This window comes from Pteronotus mesoamericanus, unplaced genomic scaffold (genome assembly GCF_021234165.1).
Source record: "Pteronotus mesoamericanus isolate MK-2021 breed Mesoamerican mustached bat unplaced genomic scaffold, CSHL_Meso_final contig_82, whole genome shotgun sequence".
NCBI classification, from domain to species: domain Eukaryota; kingdom Metazoa; phylum Chordata; class Mammalia; order Chiroptera; family Mormoopidae; genus Pteronotus; species Pteronotus mesoamericanus.
Genome location: NW_026555265.1, coordinates 29,730,333 through 29,742,750, shown reverse-complemented (window position 1 = coordinate 29,742,750; position 12,418 = coordinate 29,730,333). Strand labels below are relative to the sequence as shown.

Genomic DNA, 12,418 nt, shown 5'->3' with positions numbered 1-12,418 from the left:
AAAGTTAAAAAGATAAGTCAACTGTAATTATATTTAAGTTACTGTGACACAGTAAAATGGACCAGGTTTACCCAGAGAAGGAGATCAGTATTCAAAAATATTTGAGTTAGGTATGGAATGAATGTGAAGAAATAAACATGTACTTTGCATAACTTGCATTGTTACTTTTAGTTGGAATACAACTAAACACTCATGGAGAAATTAGTGATATTAAACCCAAATAGAGAGCTTCTGGAAAAAATGGCAGCATAGGTAAATATGCTTGGCTTCCTAGCACAATGAAAAGAAGGATAACAACCAATTTAAAAACAAAAAGCAACCAGAACTGCCAGAAAATCAGACTGTATGGAAGTCTGACAACCAAAGAGTTAAAGAAGAAACATTAATCTACACTGGTAGGAGGGGCAAAGACAGGGAGCTGGGGCAGAGAGGGCACATGGCTAGGCAGTGGCTGGTGGACCAGGGCAGGTGAGGCAGTGGCTGGCTGACTGGGATATCCCACATTGACATCCAGATAAGCTGGGGGATACAACTGCAGAGCGACACAAACTGTGCAATCCAGGGTTCCATATAGGGAAATAAAGCCTCAAAACATTTGACTGTAAAAATCTGTGAGAGTTGAGGCAGTGGGAGAAACGCCTAGTCTCACAGGAGAGTCTGTTGGAAGGGCCCATAGGATCCTAGAACGTACACAAACCCACCCACCTGGGAATCAGCACCTGAAAGGGCACAATCTGCTTGTGGGAAGCGAGGAAAGTGACTGAAATTGAGGTGAGAGCCAAGCAAGTGGCATTGTTTCTTTTTGTACCCCTCCCCAAAGTACAGTGCCACAGTGCAGTGGTATAGGTGGCTCAGCCCTGGCAAATACCTAAACCTCCCCCCTTACAGAGTAACAGGTGCACCAAAACAAAGAAATATGGACTAAATTAAAGAACAGATTAAAACTCCAGGAAAAGAACAAAGCGACAAGAAGATAGGCAACATATCAGATGCATAGTTCAAAACACTGGTAATCATCATGCTCACAGAAATGATTAGTATGGTTGCAAAATAAAGGCAGAAGGGAAGGCTATGGAAAGTGAAATCAAGAAAAATATACAGGGAACCAACAATGAAGGGAAGGAAACCAGGGCTCAAATTAACAATTTGGAACAAAAGGAAGACGTAACAGCCAACCAGGACAGAATGAAGAAACAAGGATTCAGAAAAATGAGGAGAGGCTTAGGAACCTCCAGGACAACTTCAAACATTCCAACATCTGAACCATAGGGGTGCCAGAAGGAAAAGAGGAAGAGCAAGAAATTGAAAACTTATTTGAAAAAATAATGAAGGAAAACTTCGCCAGTATGGTGAAGGAACTACACATGCAAGTCCAGGAAGCTCAGAGAGTCCCAAAGAAGCTAGGTCCAAGAAGACACGCACCAAGACACATCAAAATTAAATCACCCAAGATTAAAGATAAGGAGAGAATCTTAAAAGCAGCAAGAGAAAAGGAGAGAGTTACCTACAAAGGAGTTCCCATAAGACTATCAGCTGATTTCTCTAAAGAAACCTTACAGGCAAGAAGAGACTGGAAAGAAGTACTCAAAGGCATGAAAGGCAAGGACCTGCATCCAAGATTCCTCTATCCAGCAAGCCATCATTTAGAATGGGAGGGCAGAAAAAGTGCTTCCCAGATAAGGTAAAACTAAAGGAGTTCAACATCACCAAGGCCTTACTGAATGAAATGTTAAAGGGACTTGTCTAAGAAGAAGAAGGGGATCAAGACGACACACAGTAAAATGACAACAAACTCACAAACAAATGAACCTAAACCAGAACAAAAGCAAACGAAGCAAACGAGAACAGGGACAGAATCACAGAAATGGAGATCACGTGGAGGGTTGTCAGTGGGGAGGCAGAGGGAGAAGAATGGGTGAAGAAGGTACAGGGAATAAGAAGCATAATGGGCAGGCAAAAATACATGGGGACGGAGGGGAGGTTAAGAATAGTATAGGGAATGGAGAAGCCAAAGAACTTTTATGTACACCCCATGGACATGAACTAAGGGGGGAGGGAACGCTTGGAGGGAGGGGTGTGCAGGGTGGAGGAGGATAAAGAGGAGGAAAAAAAGGGACAACTGTAATAGCATGATCAATAAAATATATTTAAAAATGAATAAACACAAATAAGGAATTACTAAGGATAATATTGTATTCACAATATTTTTTAAAAGGTTTTATTTATTTATTTTTAGAGAGAGAGGACAGGAAAGAGAAAGGGAGGGAAACATCCCACCTAGGGACTGGGCCCACAACCCAGGCATGTGCCCTGACTGGAAACTGAATCAGCAACCTTTGGCTTAGCAGGACGACACTCAACCAGTTGAGCCATACCGGTCAGGGCAGTTTTCACGATCCTGAAGCCGAATGCAAATTCAGTTTTAAAAAGGAAGTGGAATTTAAACTGCTTTTTTAATATAATATGCTCTTCCTCAAACATCAAAGAGGTGGAGGGTACTTCAGGTGTGAGGAGGAAAGAAAATGAAAACAGCAACGGAGACAAGAATGAGCAAAGAACGTGAAGATAGCAAAGAGAGGAACCGTACTGAAGAAGAGAGATTGTCAGTGCTCAGAATAGTGAGGAATAAGATCTTCCAGAAATTGGTATCCTTTGTCATTAACATTAAGACCCTAAAGCCAAGCAAGAGAGTTTGGATGCGATGCAATGTAACAAGCTATAGGGAGTCATTATTTAATGGTTTCTTTAAATTTTAATATTTTTATTCAAATTAGTAATGTTTTTTCTTATACTCATGGAGCCTAAAATTAAATCTTCTTTCTTACTTTCATCAACTGAGAATTCTCTTTTCAAATGAAAGTGTTACCTTTAGTATATAGAAGATTAAAATGCAACCCTAGCCTTGGCCAGGTGGCTCAGTTGTTTAGAGCATCATCCTAAAAATGTTGTAGGTTTGATTCCTGGCCAGGGCACACACTGAGATTGCAGGTTCCACACCTAGTTGGGGTGCATACAAGAAGTAACCAACAAATGATTCTGTCTCATGTCAATGTTTCTCTCTTTCCCTCTCTCTTCCTTCCTCTTTAAAATCAATAAACATATCCTTGGGTGAGGATTAAAACATATAACTAACTAACTGACTAAAATACAACCTTAATTCTGAAACATAAGGAAATCACCTTTGAGTATTTTAATAAAAGAAATTAATGCTAGAATAGTTGCTTTTAGGATTTTAATAGGTTAGGAAGATTGCTTGACAATCTAGAAAGGTAAAAAATACTAATGAGGATGAAAGGATAAAACAAGTGCACATTTTCATAGCTGTGGGTAGGGTAGTTGGGAGTTGCTGCTCACCAAGGATAGAGCTTACATGGAGAGTCAGAAACAGGAGGCCATTAACAACTTGATTCTTTCCAGACTCAGGAATAGGCAGTGCATGATGTAGAACTCTAAGTTCCATGTCAAGTGTACTCTGACTCATTTCAGGCCTACCATAGAGAATAATAATAAAAGTTATAATTTATATTTGATAATCCTTTGTGCTTTTCAAGAGCATTTGCTTCATATCACTTTGTGTTGTGACCGATCAGGGCCAGACAGGTTCATGGGATTCGTGCATCTGGAAGAATATTCGTGGAGCTGTTGGGATGTCTGACATGCCTTTATTCAAGGGTGGACGATCCACGTATGCTATAAACTGCGTGTCACACTGCACATCACCTGTCTCCTCTGCATGGCACCCAGTGTGGGCCCTTGCATTCCCCCTCATGTCTAAGTCTGTCGCCCCAGTGAGAAGCCCCTGCCTCCTTAAGTACTAACACAAAGCAGGCAGGGTGCCAACAGACCTTATGCAACAGAGCATCATATCATGCATGTGAGCCCACTCAAGGCTATGGGAGCAGTTTATCGGACCCAGTTTCAAGGCCATGAGAACGCAACTTTATCGGACCCCTTCAAGGTTGTAAAAAACAGCAGTTTTTTACTTACCCAGACACCTGGGTGAGAAAGCCAAACTACCTCCATTTACCCTACATACTCTATCTTCTTAATTTTTAAACTCTAAGCTGAAGAAAGCAGCTTGTCAACATTAATAATTAGCAGAATCAGGACTCCCATTTAGCCTTTTCTGACTTCAAATCTAGAGAGTTCTCTACTCTAAATTGCTGCTTCCTGCATGATAAAAAAGCATTTATTCTCCACCCTAGAAATATTTAAATAATATGCTGATTGAGATTAGATGTTAATAGTTGCTTTTTTCTTCCTGCATGCTTTATAACCCATTCATCAATGTTGACGTGATTTTTACTTCTGTTCAGTTTTGCATTAGACACTTTTCATGCAGTAGCAAGTAGTTTTTTGGGTTCTGAATGGCACTCTACTAGTGAAATTTCATTCTTAGTTGCTAGAATTGTGGCCCACAAAACACTTAAATAGCTAGCTGGGAGCTTTCTGTGGTCTCTGGAAAAGCTCTAGGTTCTACCTTTGTTAGAATAGTGAAAACTTAACTGAATATGAGGTTCTTGGGCTCCACTCCATGCTGAGACTTAGAATCTTTGGAATCTGCTTTTGTAACTAGCATTTCAAGTGATTTTTCCCCATAACAGTTTAAAAAAATATGAGGATTAAGTTACTCCTGCTCCATCCTGTTGAAGAATTACCCCTTCCTTTCTTCTTCCATCTTACAGTTCAACAGTGTGTTATGCTAAGGAAATCTCTTTTTTCCCCCTGATTCAGTCCCTAACATCTGCAAAATGAAACACACACACACATTACAAGAGTTACAGTTCCACTTGAATATTAGTTAAGTCAACTAATGCAAAGAAGAAATGATCAGGGAAGTGGAGGGGTAAGTGGAGTCGGGCAAAAGGGGTGAAATGGGGATAGAAAGAGGCTTTGTTTGGGGCTGTGGGTGCACAATGCAGTGTGCAGGTGATGCTATGTTGAGTTGTACATTTGAACCCTGTTTGGTTTTGTGAATCAATGTCACCTCAATAAATTCAATTTTAAGAAAGGTGTTTTGGCTCTTCTGGAAGTCTTTTGCTTGTCTCCATGTGACTTCTAGTGATTTTCCCCCCTTATTTCTGCCAAAATTGCTTCTGGAATTTTTATAGGGAATCCATTTAATATGTGGAATACTTTACATAGCAAGGACATTTGAGATATATATATATATATATATGAATGAAATGGTCAATGTGTATGTGTGCATGTGCCTGGAGGAAAGGGGTAAAGAGGAGTAAACATTTTCTTGATTAACTGGGTTGGGGTGGGTGAAACCCAAAGGCAGCAGACCCAGCAATATATAAAATATAATGATGTCATAAGTGTAATTTTTAGGAATGAATATTAATTACATATAATTTAGAAATATTAATAGAATATAATGAAAAGGATATTGGCGCGCATAGGAAGAATGACGTAGCAAGATTTGGAGCATTTATACAACCTAGTAAGTTCATTTTATTGCCCTGGCAGAGATGGAAATTCTCCATGGTAGAAATGAGAAATGTAACTAACCAAAAGCTTTGATGAAAGTCTGCTTTTAAAAGGTTATTGTTGCTGCTGCTAATGAAGATAATATTATACACTTTTTTTCTTAGAATTTTCATGATTTCTGGCCTAACCAAGGAATATAAACCCTTTTAAAGCTTTTATTTTTCTAAGTGGATTTTAAGTACTGTCATGTTTTATACAAAGAAAATATTCCATATCAATAACCAAACATATTTATTTATTTATTTACTTATCCTCACCTGAGGACATTTTTTCATTGCTTTTAGAGAGAGAAGAAGAAAGAGAGAAAAACATCGATGCGAGAGAGAAGCATCATTTGGTTGCCTCTCCTATGTTTTTCTACCAGGGATTGTATGTGGATAGATCAAGTATCAAACCCAAAACCTAGGTATGTGCTGTGACTGGGGATTGAACTCCCAATCTTTTTGTTATGGGACAATGATTCAACCAATTGAGTCACACTGGCCAGAGCTAACCAAACATTTATGATAATATTGGAAAATATTTCTCCTGATAGGTCTCTCATTTTACATAATGGGAGAAAGCATATTGATTCACAAGACCAAGAAAAATAATAACAATGTCATAAGAAAACATTTCTTTTATTCATGACAGAAATATTAACTTGCCTTTAGAAATATTTTCTAGCAAAATAAAGGTGTGAATATAATCATTGTGGATATATTAGGAGCATATTAGAAACACATATTTTCTGAAACAAATTAAGCAGACACATTTTGAATTGAGCAGGATTAATTTCGAAGAACTTTAGAATAAGAAAAAAAATCCTTCAAGTTTTTTTTTTCTACCGCAATACAGTAAATTTGATTCTCTGACTGTAAGTCAAAAAAAAGGTCTTGTATAAATTCATGAGGAAACTCTGTAGTAGATGAAAGCATGTCCGCAAAAAGCATATGACTACCCCAACTTTCATAATATTTGGTGGAGAAAGTCAATACATTTCTCAATAATTGGTTTCCAATTAATGGTCCATTTCTTTTTAACACAAAACTCTTGGATATAGAGGGGCAAGTTTAAGGTTGATCCTGTGCATATGAGGATTATGCTCTGCTAAGGCGACTGACAAAACCAATATCAAGACTGTGAAACTAGGCCCCAAAGAAGTTTTCCTCACTTGCAAGCAGGAAACATGCATTCCCTAGAGCACACCTTGGGGCTGGGGGGAGGAAATCAAGTTCACCAGAACTGGGAAAGAAAGGTTGGTGTTGAAGATTCAAATGAGAAATGGCCTCACATAAGAGCTATCTCTCAACTGCCAGTACCTGGATAATCTGTTTATGTTATGAATTTGACCTCATGGGTTTATTGTGAAACAAAACAAACAAACAATGAAGGTAGGTGATCCATAATCTTACACCAGTTTTATAAGACATTATTTCATAAACATAAGTGGGTTTTCAAACATGATTTGTACATAATTATGCTGAAAGATACAGAATAGTGGGTTGAATTCAGTATTCAGTTTTTTGACCTCTTATCTCTGTATTTGGTGTTTTGTCCCTGCCTTTCACACATCCTTCATTTGAAAATGTTTAGAAGAAGCAGAACAAAAATAAAATCTGTACTTACTTTTTTGGTGCTGATATACTTAAAATTGTAGCAGGAAGTTAACCTTCATCATCTAATATTTAACCACTTTTTATGATATTTACAAGTTTTTCCACTACCTTATCAGTTGAATTATATACAATATTAATTATTACATTTGTTATTGGTGTGAAAATATACTTTTTTGTAAAAATCATTGACTTCATAACTTGGAAATTTTCATTGAAATTTTATTTCATTACATAAATCCTATGCATTAAGGGAAGTATATATCATGTCATGTGTAACCTGTTTTCAGTAAATTTCAAAGAAAGTGCAAATTGCCAATTATTAGTCCTATGTTAAGTCCTATTTAAAGATATTAAAAAAGAAATCAGTCATATTTGTTCATGAGAAAGGGCATGACCTGTACCTCCAGCATGTGGGGGAAACACATGGATGAAGCAATAATTACTGTAATGTGTAATGGCCACTTCGGATTAAAAAAATGCTCTATATACACATAAATAATGAACTTGAAGGGGGATTTGACTTCTTTGTCACTTACAGTATTGTTTCCTTAGATTTGAGTGTCAGTCCAACTCAGAGTAGAAGGTAGTATATGTATTTGGATGAATATGACCTTGCTTGAGATTTGTTCCTTTGGGTCGATGGGCTGTGTCTCTTAGATTTCCCCCATATAAATATATAAATTTCTGAGGTGGCTGTAAATTAATCAGTTTAACAGATTATTTAACTTTAGCAAGGCCTTTGATGAATTAATCACAATCAAATTTTTGTGTGAAGAGGAAAGAGAAATAAGCAGAGAATGATAGGGACTACAGCAGGCTTTGAATTGTCAACACAGCATAGGGGCTCTGAGAGGTACAAAAGAGCTTTAGGTAAGACTCACCTGTTAGTTTTTCTTGGGCCAGAATGTTCCACAGTGACTATGAGCTTTGGTGGGTCTCTATGTGCTTAATATACCCCAAAGAGAAGTTATCTTTTCACCACTAGGGCCCTTTTTTTGAGTTTCTCATTTCAGTTGAGGACAAGTTATCTGACTCATGTCCGTTCATCTGTGTGCCTGCTTATTAACATATTTGCGATATCCTGTAGATTCTACCTCCATTCTATCTCTCATCTGTTTCTTCTTTTGCATTTTCATTGCCAAAGATCAAGTTCAAGACTTCATCACCTCTTGCCTGGAATTATGAGTTGTTTTCTAACAAGAAGTCATTATCTCCCAGTACCTTATTAACGTAAATCCATACAGATACATAGATATATTTTACTTAAAAATTACCAGTGACCACTCATTGACAGACAGCAACCAAATTGACAGTAAACTGCTTTTTCTGACATTCAGAATCAGCCACAATAATGGCCAATTTCTCTTTTAATCTCTTCTTTTTCTTCTGTTTTAAATAGTTGCCAAACTCATTAATGTTTCATGAAAATGCCCTACCAAATACCTGTAGGATACAGTCTGAATTCCTGGTCTTTCTGCCACCTGCCACCATTCATTTCTTTTACCAAAATTTATTAATATTTTAGATATGTTTTTATGATATTTTCCTCAATTAGAAGTGACAATTTTTAAATTTGAACCTTTATAATTATGTAAACAACGTCCATGACAGATCTTAGTTCTTTCTTTTCTATTATAGTGTTAATTTTTTTGTTCTACCTTTTAGATTGTAAACATAAGAGATTAAACTCTATTTTATTGTTCTTTGTATTTTCTATATAGCATATCTCAATACCTTATATAAAATAAGAACTCTGTAAATTTTTGTTAGATTGAGAGTAATATGTTTGTAAAGAAATAAAAAATGTAATGCACTTCAAGCACCCTATGAAGAAATAATGTTTAGAATACACATAATGGTGCAGCTTAAAAAAAGTGTGTTGTTTTTCAGATGATCTTGGTTGATGACAGGCCTTCCAAAGGTGGTTTATGATCTTTTCTTTTGTTTTCAAATCCTTATATAAATATGGAAGAGAAAATTATAAAATTGTTTTGGCTCACTGAACTAGTAGAATGACTAATTGGGAGATATATACAGAGATATAATTATTGTTTTATATGTATACATATATATACATCTATTATAATGAGTCTCTTTCTATTCATTTCCACCAATTGGAAAACTAGAAATTTTTGAAGTCAATGGAAAGTTGTAAGAGTTTCTATCACATACTCTCTAATAAAAGGGAGCTACTGCTTAAATCGAAGATATGGAGCTGCTGAGGTACAAAGCATCATGAATATTTTAGTTAAAAGATGAGCTTATTAACATGAACAGAAATGAAATATACTTTACGTTCTTAAAAGACATTAGGAGTATAATAACTAAGGTGGGTAGCCTAGAGTACTTAATGCCTAAAATTTGATTCCTAAATAAATGTGTTTAAGTGTAATACCCCCCTCCTCTGACCGCCCCCACTTCCCCTTTGACTTATTGTTACTAGGGTAAGGCTTTGATTTCAATTGTCAATAATAGTTAAGAAAATATTCTTCTAGGAATTTATATTAAACAAAAAATGTTAAATATGCACAAGGTCAGTATCTAAAATTATTTTGCAGTGCCTAACTCACTTTGATTACTCTTTACTATCTATATACAAAAACATTATCAGTCTCTGACTTTTACATTTCTTCCAGTCATACTAAGCAAGAGTCCCTGTTAGCTTCTTCTCCCTTCCTTATTGCTAAAATAATAAGTTTAAATGTGTTATTATTTAGCATTCTTTTAGTTACCTCACTTCAAAAAAACAAAACCTAAGCTTTAATAATAAACTTTTTAAAACTAACATCGGCATCGCACAAGTTTTTGGAATGCTCTCTTGAAATCTTCATTAAAGATTGTATAAATCAGTGGATTTATAAGGGAATTGAGATATCCAAGCCATGTCAAAAAATTTGACATTTCTTCAGAAATTTTACACTTTTCACAGACATTAACAACCAATTCTTTTACAAAAAAAGGAAGCCAGCATATTACAAATGCACCCAAAATTAATCCCAGGGTAGTGGCTGCTTTACGTTCTCTTGTGCCAGAGATCCTTTGCCTTCTCCAAGATTTCTCATGTTTGAATTCAGACCTGGGACATTTCACTGTGCTATGAATTCTATCAAAGTCAGTTGGATCAGATAAAGACTTTTCTAGCATGTAGTGGGTGGACACCAGTCTGGTGCTTTTCTCACCACTCTCCGAAAGAACTTGACCATTTAGTTCCTCCTTGACAATCCTACTAGCTTGTCTCTTGTGGTATAATGTCTTTGCTGCTTTATATATTTTGTAGTAGAGGATCAAGATCAATGCCAATGGGATGTAGAAAGCTCCAAAAGTTGAGTAAATAGTGGAAACAATGTGGTCATGTTTGATGATGCACTCATCATCTCGACTGTTTCCTTGGTGCCTCCAGAACAGAGGAGGCATAGAGATAAAAATAGATATAATCCAAACTACTGTAATCATAATGCCAGTATGCTTGGGAGTCCTTTTCCTGGCATACTTGACAGCATCTGTGATTGCCCGATACCGATCCAAAGCTATAGCAGAGAGATGCAAGATGGAGCAAGTGCAGCATGTAATGTCAACGCTCAGCCAAATGTCACAGACCACTTGTCCCATAATCCAGCTCTCTCTCACAATATACACAATACTGAAAGGCATCACCAGGACAGCTACAAGAAAATCTGTGACTGCCAGAGAGCAAATTAAATAGTTGGCTGGGTGGTGCAGCTTCCTGGTCACAATAATTGCGGTGATCACAAGGGAGTTGATCGTCGTTGTCATCAGCGCTAGGCTGGAAAGAGTGAGGGACACCAGAATCTTGGATGGCATTCTGTGTAATAGTTCTTTTGAGGTCAAATTTTGATCAGATGAGTTAAAGAAGTCCATTTTCTTTATTTTAAAAGATTAATATAACTGAAGAATGGATACCTGTAACAAAGAAGAAGAAAAGCAGTTCAGAGAAGGCTTTATAAGCCAGTCAGAGAAAGACAAATACCACATGATTTCATTCATACATAGAATCTAACAAATTAACTAAACTAACAAGATAGAGGCAGACTCATAGATGGAGAGCAGGCTGACAGCTCTGGGGGTGAGGGATGGAGGGACCGAGCCAAAAAAGAAAAATAAAGAACTCATGGTCAAGGACAACAGTGTAGTGATTAAAGGGCCCGGGGGTTGGGGGACTGGTAGGTTGGAAGTGGAAGAGGAAAATTTTATATACAATAAAATTTTTTAAAAAGATTTTTCTCTTTTTTTAGAGTAATTTTTAAAAAAGTGTATGTGCATGTTTTTTCAGGATATTCTATGGATTAAAAAAATGAGTTGAAAATGCAGATTTTCTTTTCATTTTTAATTTAAATTAAGAAACCAATAAGAACAGTAACAAATAACAACTTTGAAAACATTTCTTAAAATACATCTCAAATAAAGCAATCTTATGAGTAAACTAAATTATTACTCAGTAAAATTTCTACCATTGTAAAATTGATTTAAAAAACTATATTAATCTGAGCTACAATTTTCTTTATCTGCAGCAGAAAAAAATTAAAAACACATGTCATTAATATTTATTTATGCATTATATAAGAAAATATTATTTTAAAGGCAGTATTTAAGACATAAACAATTTTATACTAAATTCAAAGTTACACTGAGAACATTATGATTGAGTTTAAGAAGACTGAAGGAAATTTTCATGTATTTTATGTCATGATATAAAGGTTATAAAAAGGAAAATAAAATATTTTTAGTATCTCTTATCATTCCATGATTATTTTACAAAGTTAGGGAAATATCAGAAAGTTTACTAGTTTTTGTGGATAAAAATAGTTTAGTTTAAAATAAAATAAAATTAGCTACAGTCAAATAAATGGACAATACTTCCCATTATTATAGTAACTCACTAAACAAGATGAACTTGACAGTAAGAAGAGCTCAAAATAACACACAACTTGAAATGGCAATTTTTCTTTTTTTCATTATATTTTATTGATTATGCTATTACAGCTATCCCTTATTTTCCTCCTCTTTATCCTCCTCCCACCTGCAAACCTTTCAATAACGATTCCCTATAGCCTGTTACATTGCATCGCATCCAAACACTCTTGCTTGGCTTTAGGGTCTTAATGTTAATGACAAAGGATACCAATTTCTGGAAGATCTTATTCCTCACTATTCTGAGCACTGACAATCTCTCTTCTTCAGTCCGGTTCCTCTCTTTGCTATCTTCACGTTCTTTGCTCATTCTTGTCTCCGTTGCTGTTTTCACTTTCTTTCCTCCTCACACCTGAAGTACCCTCCACCTCTTTGATGTTTGAGGAAGAGCATAT

General features: G+C 36.1%; 1 protein-coding gene across 1 annotated transcript; it reads right to left on the bottom strand.

The window, feature by feature from the left end:
- Positions 1–9,875: 9,875 nt before the first annotated feature.
- Positions 9,876–10,973, bottom strand: HTR1F (5-hydroxytryptamine receptor 1F). Its single transcript, XM_054585297.1, has one exon. It carries the CDS (start codon positions 10,971–10,973, stop codon positions 9,876–9,878), a length of 1,098 nt encoding a protein of 365 aa, XP_054441272.1.
- Between the last annotated feature and the right edge of the window lie 1,445 nt (positions 10,974–12,418).